Genomic DNA, 25,781 nt, shown 5'->3' with positions numbered 1-25,781 from the left:
AGTACTTGAAGTAGGAGGATGAAAGTGAGGGCACAGCCTTTCCCTTTTACTCCAAGTGAGGAAAGGATGTAAAGAGGCTGGATGCTGCCCCTCACATGCTCCTGTTATTGTGCTGGCAGCAGTCTCCAAGGACACACACAGAGCAGTAATTGTTGAGCTAGGAAGAAACACACAGATATGAAAGCAAACTGGATTCCATATTACTGCTCACCCACAGTGTTTTGGAAGTGCAGCTCTCAGGGGCTGTGGTAGGAGTTTCCCAGCATCACAGGCAAAGGCAGTCATTATGGAAACGATAATGATAATGTAAGCTGCTAACAGGACAGGTTTTAAAAAGCAGCATTTTCCTCTGCTGTGCTGGGCACATGGCTCTCCCTGCTTGGCTGGAGCAAGGGTGTGTTTCTCTCCTTGCCCACCACTGACTGCTGGCAGCACGAGAGAGGTATGTCTGAGCAGATCTAAGTATTTGGACTGGATGTATCCCAGTGCTGTTTGCAGTCAGCATGCTGCCAGAATAGCTGATGTATTTCTAGATGTTGCTGATCATCAAACATTTAAACAGGACACTGTTACCTTGTTTTTTAACCAACTCTTTTGTCTCTGTGAGTTTAGTATAAATTAAATTCTAAAACCATTCTGACCCCACTGAGGCACTTCATTCATCAGTCCTTTATCTTCAGACTCCCACAGGTTTCTAATAGCTGAAGAATAGAAAGAAGATTTCACAGGGTCTCAGACCAGCAGGATGATAAAGGATGGGAAAAAAACCCTTCCCGTGAAGAGGAAGGGACAAACCAGGGGAGGCTTCCTGCAAAGAATTGAATAAAAGGGGACATTATAAGGATAAATGAAATGTTAGGGGGTCTAGATAAGGAGTTTCTGATGTTTTTTGAAGAACTGCAGCACAAAATGAAGGCTGTCTGTGGCATGATGAGGGAAGCAGAACTTGGAAGGCAGCACATTGCAGGGTCTTGCAGTGTGATAGTTGGCACCCAGGGCTGTGCCAGTTGGCAGGGCAGGGGCAGAGGTGTGCAGTAACCCCTCACTGTGGCAGTGCAGGCCAGCAGTGACTGTGGCAAACTGCAGCTTGGCATCTGCTTGTGTAGAGAACATGAGTCAGGGACGACTTGACCTTCACTCCTTGAGTCCTAGGATGAGAGCAAGTGAGACATCAAAAAAGAATTAGAATGAAGAACTGCCTTGCACACTGGTTTGTTTTTTAGGGAGTCATGAAGGTGAGGCTCATGGAATCATAGAATAGTTTGGGTTGGAAGGGACCTTAAAGATAATCTAAAGTTCCAATTCCTCCTGCCATGGGCAGGGACACCTCCCACTAGGCCAAGTTGCTCCAAGCCCTATCCAGCCTGGCCCTGAAATCATCATGACTCACATGATGGTTACACACTTTTCTGTGGACCAGAATATCCAGGGTTGTCATAATACCACAGATAAGAGATGGAGAGGGGACCATCTTGCCTTTATAGGGTTTTTAATACATCTAAAATCCCTAAAATGTCAAATGGTAACTTTGCCTTAACTCTTCTCTTACACTTTTACTTTTCTTGCTCCACAAGATTCCTGGTGTAGTCCTTGGGTCTAATCCATAATTCTGCAAAGGACAGACATCTACACTGATAGTGAAAATTAATCTGTTTGTGAGAATAAGCAACTTGTGACAAAAATGGAAGTATGTTTTGATCCCAGCTGTTCCTGGAGTTATTAATACAAAGTGCCTGTAGCATGATTACATCCCTGCAGTGATCTGACACAACACATGCTGCAAAATGGAGTACAGTAATTGTGCAATTAGCAAAACATTTATTATTTATTATTACTTATCTGCAACTTTAAGTTGTTTGCAAGAATAGAAGGATCTGCATCCTCTGTATGCTAGAGCTCATTCTCTGCCTGTTCCTGGGATGGGAATGGTGCAAGGGGCCCTGAGCAGTGGTGTCCTCACACTTCAGAGGTGAAGCCCTGTCGTGGAGAGGCTGCCATAGCCATCTCTAGGGCTGCTCAGATGTTGGAGGAGTGCACCTAGGCCAGCTACATTTGCAAGACATAGAGCTATATACTAGAATAAAATAATAACGTAATGTTGACTCATCCCAGGCTATGGCAATAAAACCCCCCAAATAGGATGGGCTTGTCTGTTTAGTATTATAGATTAGCCAGCACTAGTCCACTGCTATGTCAATAACTCAACCATAATATCCAAAATTTGATGTTATTAGAATATTCAGCATACATCTCTCCACGCACAAATATAATAAAGCTAATGTAATATCAGAAATACAAAAAGAAAAAGACTAATCTCTTTATAACAATTACAGGGAGCAAGAACTGTGGATGTGTACTTCCCTGATGCACAGTGGTTCGACTACTATACCGTATGTATTTTTAAGATTCATTTTCTTACTTTTTTCCTGATAATTTAAAATGGTACAATTCCAGCAAAATAGCTTTTAGCAATCTTCAGCAGTATTTTTACCTCAGCATCTGTAGATAAAGAAAACTAGAGAAAAAAAAGTCTGTATCAGGCTAGCTGGGAGAACAAATGACACAGCTTTCAGTTACATTTTGGTTTCTATTTTTGCCATGTAAAGCTCTAAGACACAGTAAACAGAATTTTCAAGAGCAGCCTAGACATGCATGAAAATGCCAGGATTTCTTTCTTTGCCCTCCACTTTTAATTCTCTTTCTGATACACTTCCACGCACACAGAGGCAGAAACCTAAGCCACACTCCTGAGAGCATGCCACAAAGCCTCCTGTGCATGTACTTTTGCACATGCATCACTTTTGACAGAAGGCATTTGGAAGAGCTGCAGAACAATCTGCTCTGTGGGACATGCCAGTCCCTTCTCTTCAGGGCCTTGACCTTTCCAACGCCATCCCCAGGACTGCATTTCCAGAAGTGCTCTGCTGCAGTCTGCAGCCTAAGCCCAGCTTGGCTTCAATGGGAGCAGTTGAGCTGATGCCAAGAGCTTTCAGAAATGAGCCCAGGATCATCAGGCTGTTTTTAAGTCTCCTGAGTGTGCCTGGCAGAGGAGCAGTCAGGGCAGAACTGCTCTCAGAGGAAATGCAGACTTTTTTAAAATAAGTTTGGTCATTTTCAGCATTTGGCTGGTGTCCTCAGATGGATGTTCATCCAATCCTTTCCTTTTTCTCTTTTCATGAGACTATGATGCTGCAAAGTCCAGCATTTAATTCAGCTCTCCTCATGGTTCCCTCTGAACACCTTTGCTGGGCTGGGCACAGGGACAGTGGCCTTTGTCCCTTGCCCTGCCTGTGTGCCTCCCAGTATTTGGCACTTACTTGTCATGCACGTGGTGCTTATCCAAACCAAAGTTGGATAAAAATAATAAATCATAATTATATGGTTTATATATCATATAATTATCATAAATCATCATTATCATTTACAGAGGGCAAGAGCAAAGCCTTCCTGTTATTTTCTCTGTACATAAGTCTTTTTTTGAGGTTTTGAGGCATTAAACCAGAAAAGGATGATGCAGAAGAACTTAATGCTGGTTGTCTACACACACATAAATTTCACTCTCTGAATGCTGTAATTACTTCTTGAAAGGGGAAGAATTGTTCTTAGAAGAGAAGAAAATCTACAGTTTACATCCCCAAATGACTATGAATCACTTACCTTAAACTGAATTGTGATAGGCTCCGTATGTATAAAAAGAGGAAGCAAAAGTTTTTTTTTCTTTTTGCTCAGTGTCTTGATCAGTGGGGTTTTTTAACAGCATATGGAATAATGATACCATTTTTAAAGACCATTTGCTGTCTTGCAGTCATAATGCTTCTATCTCGGGCATATGGATAACTGCAGAGGCTAGATCCTCTTTCATGTTAAAAAGGAAACTAGAATAACACTCCTGAAATCTATATTTTAGTTTGTTTTCTTCACTGATGTAACTGAAATGAAAATTTACCCCTTGCTCTCTTTTTCAGTATGTATACTGCCAGGATTGGCATTTTTTTAACTGCATTAATTTTTGTGGTAGGGTCTTAAAGTGCCAAGTTCCTGGAAGAAGAGCCATGTTACTGTGTCTGCCCCACTGAACAAGATCCCTCTGTACATCCGTGGAGGGAACATTCTGCCACAGCAGGCACCAGCCACCACCACTACTGAGAGGTAATGTCACCTGTGTTTGTCACCAGCAGCCACGGTGGGGGTCAGGCCCACAGACAGTCAAAAAAGCAATCAAATGAAAGTACAGAAGGGAGACTATCTGCAGCTCCCAGCTGCCATCCCAAGTGATAAGTACAGTATTTTTACACCAGTATTCACTCCATTTCATTAGGAGAAATCACCTCAGAGATCACCCACGTCACTGTTAGCACAGCTGACGCCTACTCCTGGCTCTGTGGATATGCTCAGAACAGCTTTTGCACCTCTTACTGCCACACTGACCTGCTGTCAGTCATTCAGAGTAAATGCATGCAAGGGGAAAACCAAAATTCTTCTTGGGTGAATTTATCAAATGCTGTAAACAAGGTAGAAAAGCTCAAATCTTTCTTCAGGAAAAATATTTTTGCATGCAAATGTATAATATACTGGTTTCAAATCTGAACCATGTTCAGAAGCTAGTCTGAGTAGGAAAGAGAGGCCAGCACTGTGCAGCCATAGTAAGGCAGTCCTTACTAAGACTCCCAGTAAGACAGTCCTTACTATGATTCCCAGATCATCCAGTTATTGTACATTGAGACCACAAAAGAAAGGGGAGCTTGTCCACATGAGCACTCAAAACATGAAAAATCTAGACATCAGTAGGACAAGGCAAGGCAAAGATTTTGCCATCACTTCTAGAGTCCTTTTGGTGAAAGCTGTTGTCATTCTTCTGCCGTGACCTTTTTTGGGAGTTTGTGTTCAGAAGTTTAAGTTGCTTGGAAGGCCATGGCCCACAGGTTTGTACTGACACTTCTCAACGTGTTTGTCAACAGCCGCCTGAACCCATTTGAACTCCTTATTGCCCTGGATGAACAAGGAGAAGCTTCTGGATCTCTCTTCTGGGATGACGGTGATTCCATTGGTAAGCCTGGTCTCCTGCTGGGAAGCAGTACCTGCATGCAGGGCTCTCCTCAGGCCACCTTTCAGCAGCATAATGGGACTGCCTCCTGCTAGAAATAGCTGGAGAACTGACCCCAGAATGAGCAGTAGAAAGTTGAACCTTAGCCAGCAGTGCCCTGGCAGCCAGGAGGGCCACCTGTGTGCTGGGGACATCCCAGCATCACCAGCTGGGCAAGAGAGGGGATTGTCCTGCTCTGCTCTGCACTGGGGCAGCCTCATGTGCTGGGGGCAGCTTTGGGCACCTCAATATAGAAAAGACATTAAACTATTAGAGAGCATCTAAAGGAGGGCAACAAAGATGGTGAAGGACCTTGAGGAGAAGCCATATGAGGAGTGGCTGAGGTCACTGGGTCTGTTCAGCCTGGAGGTGACTGAGGGGAGACCTCACTGCAGTTACAACTCCCTCATGAGGGGAAGAAGACGGACAGATGCTGATCTTTTCTCTGTGGTGATCAGTGACAGGACCTGAGGGAGTGGCTTGAAGTTGTGCTGGGGGAGGTTGATGTTGGATATCAGAAAAAGTTTCTTCACCCAGAGGGTGGTTGGGCACTGGAACAGGCTCCCCAGGGAAGCAGTCACAGCACCAGCCTGACAGAGTTCTAGAAGTGTCTGGGCTATGCTTTCAGGCAAATGGTGTGACTCTTGGGAATGGTGCTGTGCAGGGCTGGGAGTTGGACTTGATCATCCTTGAGGGTCCTTTCTAAGTCATCTTACTCTGTGATTCTGTGAAGGTGAAAAGCTGATTACTGTTGAAGTCAGTGCTTTGATATGAGAAATGTGTGACACTGGGAGCAGTTGATCTGCTAGAGAGGGCAATCTCTCACATTGTGTTCTCCTGAGATCAACCTAAGACTAGAGGAAGAGATTAAATAGCCCACAAATCACCTTAGCCTGACCTTAGCTGCTTGCTACAGTAATGAGAACTGCTTATGGATTTTGCTGCCTGTTTTGATATCAATCCTCCTTGCTTTGTGTTTTGACAGATACTATTGAAAATGAGAACTACTTCTTGGCTAAATACACATTCAGCAAAGTAAGTGGCAACATACAAGATACCTACTTACATATAGCTAGCTGTATTTTAGTGTAGCCATTGTAAGGTGCTGATCTTTATCTTCTAGCTCAGTCTATAAACCAGGTAAGCTACCTAATGCTTTCATTTACAGCTAGCTACAAAATAGTCCAACTATGATCCTGCAGTTTTATGTCTGCTTCATTGAGTATCACAGTGACACATGTCATTAATGTCCCTGCTGCAATATGAATCTGAAAAAACCCACATTTTTAACTTTTTTTCCCCCTTAGTTGCAGCTTCTGGGGTCAAGGGACCTTTCTCTTGTGTTCCACCTAGGGACTTTCAGTCTGACAGGTGGGAGAAAGCTGAATTCCTCTCTTCAGGATATTCCAGCAACCTTTTAACTTCAATCACTTGATGTTTTTGTTTTGCGGTGCAGAGAATTATGCAGTCTCAGTTCTTTAGCTTACATTTCCTTGTGTGACAGCACAGACCCTGCTCCCATGGTGGGTGTCCTGTGGAGAGATCCAGCATGCTTCTGGCAACCCACTGTGCTGATCAGATGTTCTGTGCAGCACAGGAACAGTTTAGCTCAGGATCAGTGCACTGATGCCTTTCACACAGAGCTCAGTTCTTTGCAGATATGTCCTGAGAAAGACCTGTAGAAAAGCCCAACAGTCAAGGCTTCAATTGAGTGAAATAGTGTGAAATATGTCTACCATAAGCTCATTAAGTATAGGATAGTAAGTTGTGGGAGTTATTGTAAAAAAAATCTATTTCAATAACCTGTCTCTACAGATCTTATTTCATCTGCCAGTCTAGCATTTGGTAATGAATAGGATATTGTATATAGACTATGGCATGGTTTGGTCCCCAGCCTTCTGAACATGAGCCAATATGTGCCCAAGTGGCCAAGAAGGCCGAGGGCATCCTGGCTTGTATCAGAAATTTACAGGACTGGGGCAATGGCTGTACCTCTGTACTTGTCACTGGTGGGGCCACACCTCAGATCCTGTGATCAGAGGAGGGCAGTGAAACTGGTGGAGGGTCTGGAGCACAAGTCATATGGGGAGCAGCTGAGGGAGCTGGGGGTGTTTGGCCTGCAGTAAAGGAGGCTCAGGGGAGACCTTGTTGCTATCCATAACTGCATGAAAGGAGGGTGAGCCAGATGGGGGTCAGTCACTTCTTCCAAGGAATAAGTGATAGGACCAGAGGCCTCAGGTTACACCAGGAGAGGATTAGATTCAATATTAGGAAAAATTACTTCACTGGTTAGGGTGATAACAAAGGGTTATCAAGCCCTGGAACAGGCTGCTCAAAGAAGTGATGAAGTCACCATCTCTGGAGTTATTTAAAAGATGTGTAGATGTGGCCCTTAGGACATGGTTTACTGGTGGACTTGGCAGTGCTGGGTTTATAGTTGAACTTGATAACTTGAAAGGTATTTTCCAACCTAAATAATTATGTGATTTTCATGCCACGTATTCCTAAAAGTCCCAAAGTAATCTACAGAAAATAGTCAAAACAATAAAATCATGTAACCCCCTATTGTGATATTGCTCTTAGAAGATCTTTCAGGAGCAAGAGCAATGCAGGGTAAGCCAATGGGCTTTATTATGTAGCCTGGTACGTTCATGAGCTATTTTCCTGGAACTAACACCACATGGGTAGAGTTCAAATTTAATTTTAACTTATTTTGTTCTTGATTTACCAAGAAAAAAATATTCGTTCTCTTTTGGAAGAAAAGGGTATTTCAACAGCAAAAAGGAAGAAAAATCACTTTGGTTTTGTGGAGTCTGTGTATAGTAATTTATTGCAGTAAGGCTACAGAAAAACAATATCCAGTTTTATATTAAATTTTGAACTGTGCAAATTAGATTGTTGCTTCTCTGGCACTTCCATTTCTCATTGCTCATATTTGACTTCTGCCTGTAAATCCATGACTGAATTCCCTATCTGCATTCCAGTAATCTTTAATGTTGAGTCTTTATTATGTGTTTATAAAGAAAACAGTCAATCTCAAATAGCAATTTCAAGTATGAGAAATGTATAAAAGTCTTAGTATTTGTTGCACATTTCTGTATTCTTAAAAAATGTGGAAGAATAATTTAATCACACCTAGTTTTAGGAGAACTCTCATGTTTCATTCCCTGAGAGATTTGCTGGTAAGATCTGACATCACAGCATTTACTCTGAGCCCAGGATGGGGTGTTGCAAAAGTAACAGCAACAGGATTAGACCATTTATTTTATATTTTCATTTAAACAACTTAAAAGTGTAAAGAAGAATTCAAGACTAGGGCAGGCACTTAATTCTCGGAGAATGATTTAAGCTCCTGCTCTGTGGTGCTGTCTCACTGCAGTTGGCATTTTAATTCCCTTGGCATATCCCCTCCAATATTCATGGTGACTGAGTGACCTAAGTCAAAGTGTCCCCTTTCATGAAGCCCACCAGGCTAGAAGAATCCTTGATTCACCTGTATAAGATCCACTGTGCTTCAGGGAGGAGCAGGGAGGTGCTGCTCCCCAGGGGTGGCAGACAAGGCAGGTATGCTCAGCCTGTACCAGGTGGGTCCATGCTGTACTAAAGGGGTGGTGATGGAAAGGTTGTCCAATAAAATGGAAGCTTCTGAAAGGATGCATTGGGCACTAAGTGACTGGATAGCCTGAAGGGAAGTTTCTCCTAAAACTGGTCCAATATTCAAGGTGAAAATGTAGGGGGAAGAAAAGGTGAAGTTCATCGGATCAGAGCTACATGGTAAGAAGAAAACTCATGACCCTTTTTGCTCAGAGTACAGAAACCCTGGCTCCTGGCATCAGATCAAGGGCTTCATGTTGCTTTGCATTTATGGGATTTTGAGTGATATCCATAAGTGCCTCAAGCAAGAAGTCAGGACCTTCCTGGGCAATTGCTTTAACTGTCAGATGCCTGGGGAGGAGCAGGTCACATCCATCCAGACCATCCTGTTGCCCTGTGCAGGGCAGGGAGTTGGGACTCCATGATCCTTATGAGTCCTTTCCAAGTCAGAATATTCTGTGATTGTTTCCCCAAGGCCTCCAGTTCCAGACCTTGGTCAGGGGAAATGGTCTCTGCTGAAGAGTCCTGCCTTGGGCCTCTGAGCTTGAGAGCTGAGTTCAGCATTACACTGTGCTTCCTGGGTCTGTGTGGCCACCTAAGCTGGCTGTCCTGCTCAGCCACACCTGAGACAGAATAAAACACCACAGGGAGGTGCTCCCTCTAAACGGAGCCTCCCTCTGTGCTGGAGCTCTGCCAGAGGGACTAAGGCAGCACATGTAATAGATACCCTAAAAAATTCTCAGGAGGCTTTTGCAGGCCTCTCCCTATTTGCCAAATAGTAGCCAACATTCCTTATTTAGGCAGTTTAAATCAGTGTGCTGGGGCTTAGCACTTATTTTTAGTGTGGATGCCTGAAATAAGCAGTCTAAGCACAGCCCTAAGCTACATGTACTGTGATCTGGCTCCTGCTCCCCTCCTACAATGCACTACTGAAATAACATAAGCTAATTTATGCAAAAGGTTCCATCATGGGTTTCTCCTTGGCATATTTTTAAAAAATCATGATTGCATAGCCATCCATCATTTCCTGAGCAGTGTAATTCATCTTTATTTCCTCAACAACTTTGATCACATAACAAATGCAATGATTTCTCTTCATTGCATGTATGGGAAATTACTGTCACTGGTGATCCAACTGAATTAGCTTAATGACTTTGTATGTCCTGTTTGTACACCCCTAAACATGGGATGTACAGTAAATAAAAAGTACAGCAAACAAAGTTCTGTGGACATACAATGTTCCTTTAGTCTCCCTAAAGCTGAGACATACATAACAGGGATTTTCAGCAGGAGATGTGGTGCATAAAATAGGAGCAAAACATCTAGCAGCTGCTGTTTGTGGAAGATACTAGTGTTTTAAAGCAGCTGGTTTGGGATGTTAATTAAATCTGACTTAAGGTCACTAATTGAATCTCTGTGTCTGGATTTTGGCTTTGCATATGCCACTGTACTCTGTAATGGGTAGAAGAACAAAATTTACATTTATTAAAAGTAGAAAAATATGTCTTCGTAGACATGTTTTTCTATTTGTAATCCAATTAATGCTGTAGATGTGATTTACTTTCTTAGTTTATAATGAAACCTTTCTTATGTACAAATTAATGTGACTGTTGTTTTTTCCTTTATGACTTCAATATCTACATTGGCAGACATTGTGTATGTTCAGTGACAAGCATGAAACCTAAGTGTGCAGAAAGTCACCTCTAGAGAGCTGTCATGGTGCTAAAGTTTTCTCTGTGGATTTTTCCAGGGACAACTGAAGACAGAAATAGTCAAAGATGGCTACCGTGGAGCTGACACTCTGAAGTACAACAAAATTACTATCCTTGGCCTGAAGCTGAGACCTCAGGCTGTGTCTCTGAATGGAAAATCCATCCGTGGAGATGCTGTGACTTATGAGATGAGTGGGGTAAGACCTGATCTGAGGTTAAGAAAAAACTTAGGGAAAGGAGGGTGAAGAACAGTGAAGAGAGATGAAGTCAGTGAGGGACAGGAACTGTTCCTCATCCACACCCCCTTACATTTTGAAGTATAACCAGACACCCATTCTTGATACAAGTCTGACATTTAGGAGGGGAAAAAAAAAGCAAAAGGAAGAACTCTGTTGGGAAACTTTAATCTTTGCTTGTGTATCTGCACTCTCTTTTACTTAATGTCTGGCACTTACACAAATTTTTAGACTACTGAAATACTGGAAAGAAGATACAGATCCATGAGCTGAGAGCACAGTTAGCAGTTTCATGGGCATTCTTATCATTCTGATAAAATGAGAAAACTTGTCAAAGTTTTTTATCTGCTGCTGAAAAGAAGTGTTGTGGATTTTTTCTCACGACTACTTGGTGTCCAAAAATTATTCCAGTGTCATTGGCTCTAAGGAACATCTCCCTATCTTCCAAAGAGGTAAAATTTCAGCATCTTAAAGTGACAAGCCTCAGTGTTCCAGAACAAAATGCATGACTTGCTTGTGCAGCGCTCCTCTGGCACCAACGTGGGGACATTCCAGAGGGGATGGACTGAGCACCCCCAACAAACCCCAGGCAGCCTCTGTGATCCCAATTTTCTTTTGCACAGCAGTATAGACAAAAGGAGCAAACCCTTTTGCTTCCTTTCCTTTGGCCACTTGTCCCATATCTGTCACCAGCCACCAAGCTGAAGTGGTCATTCACAGTCTGTATGAGATGTATACTCACATCTCAGCACTGTTTGCATCTAGGGAACTCCTGGTGTTAACTCTGCAAAATGCCACTAAATCATCATGCAGTGAAAGATAACTGAGGCAACAAGTAGTGGATGTAACACCTTGTGTTACCTTATCCACTTGGCTTAGGGCTTAAGCTTCATTTGTAACCAAAGAGTGATCCCCATTTCATATGCCTGGTACTACCATTTATTTTATTGAAGGAATCTGTAAAGTAGGAAAATTGCTGAGAATAAACTTCTGCCTTGGAGAATTGTAAAAATCTCACTTTCAGAGACAATGTCATAAATAAACATAATCAGTATTGCCTCAAGGGAAGAAATTGTTTAACAGCCTCTAAGCAAGCTGAAAGCAACATAAATGTGGCAGGGTAAAGAAAACACTCCATTGAGACATGCCTGAAGGTACCAATTACAGATATCCAGAAGATAACTGCAGACTAACAGCCTCATGTACAAATATGATTTTAAAAGACTAATAAGCTTGTCTCAAAAATATAATTTAAAATTTAAGAGCAAAATATCATCTTGATGACTTAAGATCTACTTCAAATGCTGTAGGAAAAAACCCACCAAGCTGATGTTGTAGGGATCCAAAACTACATAAAAGTTAAATTTTAAATTTTCTACACCAGCTAAATATATTTCTCTCTGAGAGGAATTCTGAGAGATTTAGTCAAACCTCTCTCACCATGCCTGTACAGATGTTACAATGTCACTACCTATATTCCTCTCATGTTTGACCCTCTAATAAAAAAAAAAAAAAAAAGAAGAGCACTATAAGCAGCTTGGGTTTAGATCTTGAATACTTACTTATGTAATTAAAAAAATAAAATGCAAAGGGCAAATTGGCCACTTTTTACAGGCTTAGTGAGGTTACATTTTATATGATAGTTTTACAAGCAGAGACCCCAGTGTTTAAAGGGCTGCAGTACACAGTAACTTCTACCATATTGGTTTTGGTTTACAGAAAGCAAATTTACCTAATAGCAGTGCTGAAGTGCTTATTGAGCCATATTTATTTGTATATAAATAGAAGCAGGTTGCTTAGTAATAAGCCACTTCTTTCTCTCTGATTCATGCAGCGCTACCCTAATCTGACATTTGCAATATCACAGAATCTTCCTATTATTAGGAGTCTGTTATCTGTTTTTTCCTCTGGAGTCTCATGCCTTAAGGAATTGTACAGTGCCTGCAGCAGGGATGTTGGAAGGGTACATCTGTTGGCCAGGCTTGTGCTGACAGGGGGCATAGGGAAGGTTCTTTTTATCACACTTGCATCCTCTGCTGGGAAGTGCAGAGGCTCCCAACATCCATAGCTCCCAGTGTCCATGCAGTTTTGCAGTCTGGAGTGGCCTCTCTGGCTGCCTGGCAATTTTCAGGTTGGTGTTTGGATGGGTTTGCAGTACTTTTGTCTGGATTTTCCCCTCTGTTTGAAGAAAAGGGAAGTTATTCAAGAAGTGGAATTCCAACTCACTAAGCAGTGGTAGGGAACTGTTTCTGATGAAAGATGAAAATATTATATGCTTTGAATGAGTGATTTAAGTAAGCACAGACTGTTAATGTTAACACGAATTTGTGGGCTGGCAAAGAGGTGTGAATGGAAATTGAGCATTTTAAGAGATTATTAATTCTGAAATCTAAAGATAAAACTGGTGAAGTACTAAAAATGGAAATTATGTGAGTAGCCCAAAATACATTAAATTTAATACTGAACAGGGAGACAGCAGGACAGATATTGTATTTACAATTTAATACTTAGTTCATGTAATTGATTAATTTTAAACCATTCCTGAATTTCTAAGAGAGATTTTGAATTGGATACAGCAGTAGGAAGATGCATACTGCCAACAAGTTAGTCTCACCTACCAGATACGTTAAAGAAATCATGAAGGTGTAAACTCAAGTGTCACTTCTTATCCTCTGTTTTCAACTATTTTGGGGTTTTTTTACACTAACATAATTCATTATTTTGTGTCTCTTTTTTCCACAGAAACTGGTTTTGCGGATTTCTGCTCCACTTACTAAGGAACTCAACATTAAGTTTTACTAGAATGGTCAGAACACACTGACTTAATTTAGCATCCTTAGCCCTCAGATATTTATCTCACTTTGCTTTTAATGTAAAAAAAATTAGTCAATAAAACATAGCATTATGAACCTGGTGACTGATGACTGATCTCTTTTTTAATATAGTATTTGTAACTCAGTATTCCTCAAATAAAATTTTCAATAGTAGTTAGTGAGTATTAGCATAAACTGATGTGTGTTCAAAATAGCATAGAAGAAATTATCCTGAAAATTCTGTCTCACCAAAATGGAGGTAATGTTTGGAAATGTTCTCAATGAGACCATATTCTACACAGTATACACTGTTTGGGTTTTTTTCAAAGCTATGGTAGGGAATAAAAAAGGAAGAACCAGTTAATTTCCATAGCCCAATACATAACCTGCCATTAATATAATATGCAATACATATAATATATAATCTAATCAATATTAGTATAATATTGTAGTAATTATTATATAATCATATCTAAAAAATCAGCCCATTGTCACAGACTGCAAGATATGCAACTATAGTGATCACTCCCTTTTTCTCTCCATCCTGAAATGCAATTGCAGCCTGGGCATGTCTTTCTCAAAGTGAGCTGAGTCTTGTGGAGGAACCTTAAGATTTGGGTCTCTCCAGAGTCTTTGCTGTTTGCAGTAAGGTCTGATGTGAGATATGTTTGCTCTGCATAGTGCAGAGAAAGCAACCTGCACATCAGCTTTTTGTGGGAAGAACCTGGAGAAAATAAGATACTACAAAAAGGTGTAGCTAAAGATGGTGAGAAAGGACTGAGGAAGAGCAGAATATGGGCAGTGGGATGAAGGAGGATTCCAGGTGACAGATGAGCTGACCATTTTCATCGCTGTAGAATACAGCACGTGACTACAGTCCTTGATGAAATAAACACTTGAAAAGTGTGCCACTCTGAGTCCATGGACTCTGCTAATGAAGGTCCTTGTGCAAAGGAGTGATGTTAGCAGGGTTTGTGAGAGCTGTGTATCTGGGACAGAGGAGAGGAGGAGAAGCTCTGTTGGAGCAGACACCATCAGCAGGCAGCCAGACAGAGCAGTGCTTGCTGCACAAGCCTGAGGAACAGCCGAGGTGCAGAGGATGTGTCTGCGCTGTGTGCCATGGCTCTGCACTGGAGATCCAGAGCAGGGCAGCCAGCAGGGGCTCCAGCAGCACAGGAGGGGCTGGTCCAGAGGCTGCTGGCCACAGACATTGTCCTGGGCTTGGCCACACTGCATCATCCTCCACTGCTGCCTGGGAGAGCTCTGTGCCTGCTCACCCCGAGCACAATGACAGAAACAGAGAACTGCTGCATGGCTTGACAATGTGGGAGGGATGGGGAGCCATAGAGCAAACCAGCCTGTGCAGAATCCAACCTTCTCCATGTGTCTGTGCAGCAATGGCACCTAAGAGGTTCCTGGTCTCAGTTTTCCTCCAAATACAAGGATGTTACTTCTTCACCATGGCAAAAGAGCAAAGAGCAAGAGCAAGAGACCAATGTATTAGAGAAAGCAAATTTGTAAACACCCTGGCCTGGACTGAGGAACAGAATTTGGTTGGTTTGTGAGCAGGGCTCATTTTGGTTCAGTGGGTTTCTCTCTATTCTGCTTCACAGTGTGGGTAAAAGCAGGACTGGGAGAGGGGAGGTGGTGAATTTGCTGACAAATGGTGAGAGAGGACACTGATGCGGAAACTGGAGATGTGACTGTAGAGCAATGGAGATGTTGGAGATGTCACTTCTGTAAAGAGCTCTTTGCTGAATAAACATGTGGAGTCAGCCAGTGCTCACAAGTTTTCTGTGAAATCAGTGACTAAGCTGGCAGTTGCAGATATATCTTAATAAAATAAGTGCAGAAAAGTACACTCCTACCAGCATGAAGGTGCTGTTCATGCTTGTATTACAACCTGGATTTTATTCCTTTCTTGTTATTTTGTGCCTTGTAGGTTCAGTGAACACAACAGGAAATCACTAGTCAGTAATACATCTGCCTTGGGCTCTGATTTCACATATTTATTTCATAAATGTAAGCAAGACAGCCCTTGGTCAGCATCTGTAATAGAGACATCAAAGAAAACTGGAGTTTGTGTGGCCATGTGTGTGTATCTGGCTATTTATCCCCTCTGAGCATTGAGGTGCAGGTGTAATTTTGGATCATTTACACTTTTTTGAAGTTCTGGTTACACTGCTTGTTCCTTCCCATTCCAAAAATTTCCTTTTTCTTCTTGTAAAAAAGGATTCAGCAAATTCAGCAAAAAATACTGATCACCTGTTAAAAGTGGTATGAGGTGAACCCAGGAATCTACAGACAAATATTTTACTCTCTTTTAAGGTTAGATTGGATGAAAGAATGAACTTCCCCAAGTGTTGGTGTGGATTATATTTATTACAGTTTTTCAGTGGAGTGAGAACTTTTCAGGCTGGGATTTAAAAGCATTGGTACTCAGCTGCTTTCTCCATCCTGCCTTTGTTACCCATAAAACCCACCAGCTGAGATCCTCAGAATCTGAAGGAGTTGAAATGTAAAGGGAAAAATCTTACTTTGCATTTCAAAACCCTGGTGATTCTATGCTTCTGCCTTACAAAGCCATAGAGAGAACACAGAAGTTCACAGCCAAGGTACACTGACCCCTAAGAATATGTCATTAGGCTTTTCTTCTGCAGAGAAAGGAAAAATAAACATTCTCCATACTACTCCATGTACGCTTCATTTTTTTCATCTAAAATGGATGATTTTAGGTTTAATCTCAAAGGATCCCCACTGTCCATTCTTGCAAAAGGTTTATGTTGATTTAAGGTTTATTTTGTGTAACATGAAATGATGGTGGTAGCCTGAATCAGCTACACTGGCTGAAGTAGAACAAATTAAATGAATGGGACAGGCACAGAGGGCTCTGCTGTGTTCAGTGAGCCAGACATAAAAATCTCTTCTGATATGGCCTGATGAAATACTGCATGTCTTGGAATGAAGAAGAGACAAAAGAAGATGTGACTCTGCTACAGCAAAGGAGACTCAGGAGGAGATGTGGGAGCTTGTTGGACTTGAGCATGAGCTCCCAATAAAAGGTTTAATCAAAAAGGAGGTAGAGCCACCTCAGAAATAGAGACAAGCAAAGGCAGAGATGCTATAACTCATCTGTTTGTCATACTGGTACCATCATGCTGGAACACACTGTCCCATTCTGGTGTCAGAGATATGTGGAATATACTGAAATAAATAAGCTTGCCCCAAAGTAAAGCCACAGCAATGTCTGAGAGGCTGCCAAAAACAGGGAATTTTCTTGTGAGTGCACTGTGGAGCTCAACCTGCCTCTAATGGCCAGGAGAAGGCTCAGTCCCATGAGAGTCTCAGTGTACCTACAGGGGCAGAAATGCAGTGGCAGAAGCTCTTTAAATTGGCAAAGGTAAGATTTGGTGTCTGTTAAAAAAATTAGACGAATTCAAACATTTCTATTTTAATTGTTGGAATAGCTTTTCAAGAACTATGGCAAATTCTCCTGCAGTAGAAATTTTTAAAAGAGAAGTGGATGCTTTTCTTTAAGAAATGCTCCTGCTCAGTAATTCAGGAGTTTTTTGGAACTGTATCCCTAGCCTGTGTCATGCCAAGTGACCACATCTCTTGGGTTCATGATTATGAATAATGAAAGGACATTTTGTAGGTTTTTTGCAAAATATATGGAGTTTTCTGTTACAAGTCAGAGTTTTGGAGGTCTCCACATAGCTACAAAGATTACAAACTATCATTGATATGATCAGAGTTTTGGGTGAATACTGGTATGTAATATATTTTGAATACATTTGAATAACTTCTTGTGAAGGTTTGGTAATTAATTTTCCTGTCACCAGATGGAACTTGAATCTGTCTGAAAATTAAAGCAATTCATTGCCATTCTCATGCAGGGACTATTTGCCACTCGTGTTGCCCACAGGTCTGCAACAAAGATGAAAAATATCCCTGGGTCTAGAGTGTGCATGAGGCAGACAACAAAGAGCTGGTCCTGGCTCTGGGGAGCAGTGACCCTGTTCTCACCCCTGGCTCAGGGGCAAACCCCACCCAGCTGCTGGTGTGACACAGCAAGGTGATGTGACATCCATGGATGGCAGCTTCCCCTGCAGGCTGTGCCCAGGGCTGGATACAGGAGCAGTCACACACCAGGGCTCAGCACCACCATGCAATGCATGCAATGCCAGCCTGAATGCAGCCTCTCCTGGGATGCCTCTGGGCAGGAACCCACCAGGATCCACCACCAGGACCCACAGCCTGGGCTGGAAGTGGCACCTTGGCTCCCCTGCTCCTGGATCCAGGTGTCTGGAGCCTCAGCAGTGACACACAGACACCCTGGCTGGAGACTGGCCACTGTGCTCACTGCAAATGCATGAAATGCAAATCCTGCAGTGGGGGATTATGAAATGAAGGTGAGATGGACCTGCTGGGCTCAGAGGGAAGGAGACTCTCAGGGCTTTCTCTTGTGGGGCACATTCCCCTCCCAAGAGGGAAATAGAGCTGCCAGAGGATGTGCCAACAAACATGGCATTTCTCTCTAGGGACTAACAAATTATAGGGATTAAAACCAGCAGAGATGCAGTGTTGCTTATATAAGCTCTAGCAATGTTCCAGGTCATGGCCCAGATTTGGCAGCCACTGGCCCATGGCTGCTAAGAAGTCATCCTACAAGTCTCTCAAAGAAAAAAAAGTGCAGTGTCCTCTCCTGTTGGCCACTCAGTGAAATGAGCAAGCCCTGTGAATTTTAGGGAGACAGCCCAGCTCCAAACAGCAAGGCTGGAGGTCCCCAAACACTCCTGTGCACTGTCCTGGCTGCTCAGGGCACAGGGAAGGCCATGAAGGAGGAAGGGCAGGAAAATGCCCTTTCCTGGGAGCAGTGCAGTCAGCTGGAGGAGCCCTGGGAGAGCAGGGGCAGAGAGAGGTGCATGGAGAGCAGGAGGGGAGCCCTGGAGCTTTTCTGAGCAGTTCCAGGCCTGAGACAGATGGTGAGGCTTTCCTGGTGACCCAGGGGATTATACAGACACTCTCAAAAAGTTTTTGCAGAGTTGTACTACAGAGAAAGACCCAAATGGAAAAAAATCCAAAAGCAATGAGAGTTGTGTGTCCTTTCTGTTCACTGAACTTTGCATGGGAGGTTGTTGTGGTTACAACAATGGAGCTTCAGGGATGTACCAAAACCATTTTGGGGTGATAGTTGTAAAGTTTCCTGCTAAGTTTTCAGCCTCTCCACTCCTTCTTGGTTCATGCAATTTGCAAGCACTTGATAGCAGCCCCGCCTCCTGTTTTTGGTGAGACCAAAGTCCAGAGCTTGTGGGATACAGAAAAATCCTTCCAGTCTCTTGCCAATAGCTCAGGACTACGCTGCTTCCTCCCACCTTCTCCCTCCCGCTCCCCCACATAAACACACATGGAGGGGAGATAATGAGGGGGTGCAGAAATTAAATGTGCTGCTGATCTCAAACTCCTGCAGATACAGGGATTATTTGGAGAACAAAGGACAAGCCTCTTAGCTGGAAAAGTGCTGTGAAACACAATCTATTTCTCACTTATCAAATAAGTTTGCAAAGCAGAGCAGAACTTGGTGTTTTGGAATATTGCTGGAACTCACAGCTGCAAGGTTGCTCACATCAGGCAAGCTGCTCAAAATTTTACCCTTTCTGTTGTTGGGCCCTGATTTTTCTTCATGCTGTCCCCACAGATATCACTCTTAGTTGATATTTCATGGTCAGGAATGATTAGGCTAAATTGTGGCTGCCAAGGGAGATGTTCACTTAACAGGACATCTGTGGTTGAATAACCATTACTAAAACTGTTGTGAGAAATACTCTCAGTTACTAGTTGTCTTCTCCAGATCCTCTCTCTATCAATAGATGATGGTGGATGATGAAGTTCTTCTCAGTTCTGCCATGGCTGCCCACTTTAGGTCTGTCTGAACCTTTTCCTTTAAATCTTTGTCCCAATATTTTCTCCAAGCAGTAATAATGCCATTTTGGAACATTTTCCCTCTATATCAATAGCTGAGATCATAAATTTGTAGTACTTCTTTGGTAGACCATGATGTCACAATTGCTTTTCAATCATCCATAAAAGGTCTCTAAACTCCTAGTATTAAAAAAAAAAAAAAAGAAAAGAAATTAGACCCAGATAAAATATAGAAATTTCAATATGAATTCAGAGGAAGCAAAAAGGATAGAAACACTTTTCTCTGCTTTTTGAAAGGGTGTTGATCAGTTTTTTTCACCACCTGATTATGCTTTCTGGAGAATAAATCTGAGAAAGCTGAGATAAAAAGCATAGCAATTACGGGATGTATATATATGCATATGTACATATATATATATATAAAACTTCACACAATAATTTTGAAGATACAAGCAATGTTCCTCTCTTTTTCCTTCCATGGGCAAAGTCTGATGGGAAAGCTGTTCTGAGCCATTGCCAAGCTGGAAAAGACAAAAGAACAGTTTCATAACATTGATGTGTTTTTAGATCAAGCAGCTGGAAGTACTGTACTTAATGGCAGAAAAGAAACAATTCTTTTAGTAACACATAAAAGAAAATAATATAGTGCACAAACTATGCAGCATTTCATTATTTCTTAATTTGTTTCATGTGATCATAGAGGTTTTGAGGCTAGAAAAGGAGAATGTGTTTGAGAAACTCTAACTTAAAATGTCTGGAATTTATAGGCAGCTGGAAAGCAATGGGAGTTAAAACAGAATTTCCAGTGTGATGCCAAGGGTTTGTTTGCCTGTCTGACACAGACACTCCTGCCTTTCAGCACCTAAGGGAAGTTCCAAACCATGAAGCAACAATTTGAACATGACTGTTATGTCTTCAGGAATTCTTTTGTACATGGATGATGTTCTTCTTCTGTGTACATTTACCAGACAACAGTATTTTCATGTGTGTGTTGTCTTCCTTCCTTCCTTCCTTCCTTCCTTCCTTCCTTCCTTCCTTCCTTCCTTCCTTCCTTCCTTCCTTCCTTCCTTCCTTCCTTCCACTTGTAGATACCCATTTGAATTCTATTTTGAAAAAGTAGCTATTTATATATTCATAAAATAGACTTGCACATTAAATGTTCATGTCAAGCTGGCAATAAATATGGAATAACAGGATGTTTTATTAATGATTTTATAGGAGATTATGAAACCACTGTTAGATAAAATATTTGTATACATTCTTGGTTTTGATTTGTCTGAGGACTCAATTTCCTATTTTGGGTGGTGCATAGAATTCTTCCTGGCTTTTCTACAAGCAGTGCATGTGACTGCTGCAAGGTGCTGCTGTGACAGGATTTTAGTTCAGACAAGGAGCAAGCTTCTGAAGGGCAGCTCCTGACTGTCCCCTTACTGCACTTGGGTCTAGGGGCACTTGAAGTGAATCTTTTTCACATGAGCTGAACTAGAGCAGGCTCTCTAAGACAGCATGGAATGCACCCCAGCCATCAAGGAGCATTCAGGCTGTGTGGAAGTCAGTGACCCATAAAGGGCCTGCGGTTGCTCTTGGTGCTTCAGCACCTGGTCTTTCCTTAGGGTAGTTTGCTCCTGTTGCACTGTGTTGCTTTCTAAGTTAGACAGGTCGAATCAAGCCCAGCAGTTTGGCTAAATTGTTTGAAAACTGTTTGAAGCATTCACTAAAGATTAATAAAACTTGTGAAAGAACAGAAATAAACAAAAAAACCCAATTAGGTAAATTTGGGGTTTTTATTTTTGTTTGAGCTAATCCTTACAGCTCAGGGAGAATACATGTTGTATCTTTTTCCCCTGCAAAACCTCATTCCTAACAGAAATTTGAAAAACTTTCAGTCTAACATCTGGAAGGACAATGTGAACCCAGCACTACCAGCAGAATGTTAAAACACTCCTAGTGCTCCTCTTTCTGCATTATCAGTTTAGCCTGCTACTGCTAATTTTTATGGCACAATAAATCAACTCTCAAACTCCTAATGTTACATCTATAATACTGTTGTGATATTTTGATTTGAGGTGCAGAGGTCAGATCAGCAGTTACTGAAATGTTGCTTTATGAAAAAAGCAGTATGCTTTTAAATGTGACTCCGGTTTTTGTTTAATGATACTCACTGCTAGGCAAATAGTCTCTGCTGTAAGCATTATGGTTACTTCAGATATTCTTTAATAGCCTTTTGTTCTGCAACACTCAGTTTCCAAGCAGAGTGGTTTCTCTCTCACGTTTGTGTATTTTGCTGTTATTCTTTTTACTGCTCCAGATCATCACACCCTTTAATTGTTACTCTTCTGAGGCAGGACAACTGTTGATTATTTGGCTTTGTGTTTTTAATAAAGCCGTTATTAAACTTAATAAGCATATCTTCTGCTGAACCTTAAAAAGCAATAATTATCTTATTATAAGTAGATCTCACAATCCACCCCTAAAGTGCAAATGTTTTCTCCATGGTTTCTTCTTTTCCACCTCTAGAAAACAGAAGACACTAATTTAGAGAGAGCATGAAATTTATATTCCCTGTAGTTGCTCTTATAACTGGCACAATTACAATGAGTTTTATGTGTTAGTTCCTATGCAACCCATCCTTGCATATGTTTAACAAGTCAAGCCTATTACAGTTCCTTTTCTTAATGCTATTTGTTTTATAGCATTTATGACTATAAATTGCCACAGGAGATTATTGCTATGTGCTCTGCTTTCTTTGGACTTACTGAACATGGGAAATGAAAGAGATGGAGTGAGATTGTTCCAGTTTAAATGCAGTATCTGCAGCCCAGACTTGGACATGGTGGGGGTGCCCCAGTGCAGACAAGGGCACCCCCAGAGGGCATCACCCCCACTGGAGCAGGCTCCTCCATCTGCCTGGGTCTAGCCCAGCCTGGATTACACTGCGAGCATTTGCTAGCTCTCACTGCTCCCATAGACACCCATCCCCACATGCACACCTATTCTGGAGGCTTTAATACCAGAAAAGAAGATTTCCATCCAAGGAGTTTCAACTGATTCTAAATTGCAGCTATTCAGGTCATCAGGCAGCATATTGGAACTGAATAGCAAATCTCACTGTGAAATTTTTTCCCCTAGATGAGTCTCCAAGAAAGCATAGGAGGGAGGGCTCCTGCTTGAGATGGTCCTTTGGTTCCATGGAATTGATGCCCAGAAGGCCCAGGCAAGCCAGTCTGTACAGCAGGTGAGAGGCCACATTTTCCATAAACTGTCCTTCAGCATGAAACATATTGTGCTGCAGAAAAATAATGTTAACTGAAACTCTGCAAAACCAATCACAAGGGTGAAGCAGTTTATGCTATTCACACCATAACCTGTAAAGGTTTTGTCAACAGATAGGAAGGGACACAATAATTGTGCATGTGGACTTAGGAGACATGAAAATGAGTTGTGGTTTTCCTATTAGCACTGTTCAGAATAGCACAGCTGGCCACAGAACAGTAGTTTTAGAGCTTTTCCTCCTTCCCATTCAAACTGTGGTTCTTTTGGCCTGAGGGAACCTACCACACAATCCCTTAGACTAGTTTTGGAGTTGTCTCTGTTTTTTAAATTTTGTTTGAAATCGAGTTTTTAAAATTTATCTGAAGAATAACTGAAGAGCAAAGCTAATAGTTTAAGCATTAACTTTGGGAAATATTTGCATCCTGTATGTATGACAGCAATGACTAACTGGGGGCTCAGCTAAGTGATCTACAGTAGCACTGCAGGGTGCCATTAAAGGCTGGCTTATGGGATAACTGGTTCCTTAATCTTCCTCTAAAAACCAGACAAAAATAGGCAAGTGATCAGTCTTACTGATGTTGCCTAACAAGTTTGCTCTTTTCCTGTTGTTTCAGTCCTGCAGCAAATGCTACAGGCAGGAAAAGCTGGATCTTCAAACTGTGTAGCTGAAGCTGTAAGAAAAACAAGGAATGAAAACAATTTTTCTTGCAGAGGGAGAGTACACCAAAAAAAAAATCAAATAAAACCCATACCTCAAAACCCCACCACAATCTGAAGCATTACTTTTACAGACATGTTGTTGCTGTTTGTTCTGTTCCACGCAAGCACTGGGATGCATTAACTTCTAGGCTTTATTTCTGCTCAGGTAAGCTGCTCAGGGGCCCATGGGCCTTGCTTGGGAGTCCCAGGCTGTGGTGTGGAGAAAACACCCACTCTGGGCACCTGGGGAACAGTGGCAGCTACTGACTTCAACAGACAACATGTCAGGCTTTAACACATTTACATTTCATAGGTATTTTGTAATATTGACAACATTTCTCTTAAAATCTGCTAAGGTATAGGGATGGGAAAATCCTTCACAATCCTACAAATCTACAGTAAATTGTTGAAGCAGCAAGAGTTGACAAAAACAATCCCAAGGAGTGATTGAATTTATCTCTAAGAGATAGTATTTGGGGACTCTTTTTTCTGTGGCCATAACTTTAGCACATTCCTGCTCATCACTGACCTGCCCTAAGAGCTGAAACACCCCAAGTGAAATAATCCAGCAAAACATGGAGCAGCCTGCAGCTGAGAGTGCCTGCAGCCTCTCTGCCCATAGAGGCAGGGGGAGCAGCCTGCAGGCAGCAAGCACAGCTGGCACAGGGGGCACTGGCAGAGAGCACAGCTGGCAGAGGGCACAGCTGGCAGGGAGCACAGCTGGCACAGGGCACACCTGGCAGGGAGCACAGCTGGCAGGGGGCACAGCTGGCAGGGAGCACAGCTGGCACAGGGCACACCTGGCAGGGAGCACAGCTGGCGGAGGGCACAGCTGGCAGGGAGCATAGCTGGCAGGGCAGCTGCCAGCCAGCCCAGCAGCAGAGGGGGTGAGTGCAGTTCCAAACTTCAGCTCAGAGCACAGGGGCCTTTCTGGCTTCTCCCAGCCAACACAGAGTGGTGACATGGTAAAGTGATGCAGCACCATTCAAGCTCTGTCTTTTGGGACAGCAACTCAATTCCTGACTAGGTGGATTGCATGATAAAAAGGGAGATGATTAAAAGAGGACCAGACTGCAGCCAGTATGTTCTGAGGAAGGGTAGTTTTCCTTGCTGTAAATTGTCTTGCAGCCAATCCCTTAAAAGTTTTTATTATTTAAACTCATGTGTACAAAATATTGTTTTCCAATGGGGAAAAATTTTCCTGGCTTAGGTGCATTGATTTAATTCTCCTAAGACACTCAAGACTCCTTTCTGTATTTCCTAAGGCCTCTTGAAAAAACAGCATCTGCTGCTCGTGGCCAGTCTGTGCTTGGGGACAGGGCTACAGCTGATCTCCTGTTCTACAGCACTATAACTGTTCAAAGCTGCTGTCCATCTTGTCTCCAATTTTCTGTTCAACTTGCTGCTCTCTCAAACAGGGCTTTGGATATTACGTGAATGATCCATATCTTTTCATCTTAGAGGAATGTGTTTGCATTGAACTGCACTGCACCATTATTCCAGGGAACCCAGTTTACCATGAAATTCCAATCACTAGATCAATCTACTTCTTTTCCTTATAATGGTCTCCATTATATTTTATCTGTGAAGTTTCCCAGAAGAGGATAAATACATTGAATAGAACTGATCCTGATCCATTCATTATAGATGCTCTCTAGAATTACTTTCTGAATCATATTCTTTTTAGCATGTGCAGCATTCATTTTGTATAGTGCTAATTTTTAATCAACACATCATTTGGTGAGAAATTAAATCAAACCCTTTAGTAAAATCATTGCATTGCATTGTCTCCATTCACAGATTTTATCAATAGAAGTAATTATCCAGCATTATTTGTTTTCTGTGTGCTCACTGTTACCCATCCTCTGAAGTTATCTTTGAAATCCACATGTTGAACCTTAGCCTAATTTAATCTCTTTGAGGCAGGAACAATTCCAGTGTTAAGACAGTGCAGAGCACAAAGGGAATGCAGAGAACTATTAATAATAACTGTGTGCCAGCTATTCTTCAGCTTTTTGCTGTGATTTAGTTGTTTCACATTCATTGCATTACTTTGGTCAGAACAGAATTTGAAGTACCAAGTCCAGAAGTACCAAAGTACTACAAGTTACATCTTGAAGTGTCAAAATTATCGGATTCTCCTTTTAAGAAGAGTTTTAGAGCTGATCTTAGAAGTTCACACTTCTTAAATAGAACATACACACTCACCAAAACCTGAAAAAGAGAGATAATTAGAATTTTTCTCCAGATATTATGTGCATAATGATGTATTTGTGACCCTCACAGAACAGTGCAGTGCAGAGGAGCATGGTCACGGTGTGATAGCAGAGACATAGCAAATGGGGGCACGGGATGCCAAGTGTGAGAGCAGAGGGTGAAAAGAGAGTGCTTGGGATGTCCTCCTGCTGGGTACATCCCAAAAAAGTCACCTGTGGTTGGTAAGGAAGTG

General features: G+C 42.1%; 1 protein-coding gene across 1 annotated transcript in view; it reads left to right on the top strand.

Moving 5' to 3' along the window:
• LOC135458532 (sucrase-isomaltase, intestinal-like) overlaps positions 1–13,541 on the top strand; it is a 59,949-nt gene extending 46,408 nt beyond the window's left edge. Inside the window, exons 18-23 of the mRNA XM_064733724.1 lie at positions 2,334–2,390; positions 4,019–4,149; positions 4,959–5,047; positions 6,069–6,118; positions 10,428–10,586; positions 13,368–13,541. Coding sequence (XP_064589794.1) covers positions 2,334–2,390; positions 4,019–4,149; positions 4,959–5,047; positions 6,069–6,118; positions 10,428–10,586; positions 13,368–13,427 — 546 coding nt within the window. The 3' untranslated portion in view covers positions 13,428–13,541. The remainder of the gene's footprint in view (positions 1–2,333; positions 2,391–4,018; positions 4,150–4,958; positions 5,048–6,068; positions 6,119–10,427; positions 10,587–13,367) is intronic.
• Positions 13,542–25,781: the final 12,240 nt, after the last annotated feature.

The sequence above is a fragment of the Zonotrichia leucophrys genome, chromosome 1A (genome assembly GCF_028769735.1).
Source record: "Zonotrichia leucophrys gambelii isolate GWCS_2022_RI chromosome 1A, RI_Zleu_2.0, whole genome shotgun sequence".
Classification (NCBI taxonomy): domain Eukaryota; kingdom Metazoa; phylum Chordata; class Aves; order Passeriformes; family Passerellidae; genus Zonotrichia; species Zonotrichia leucophrys.
The sequence above is the reverse complement of the archived record's forward strand: the minus strand, read 5'-3'. Positions and strand labels throughout refer to the sequence as shown.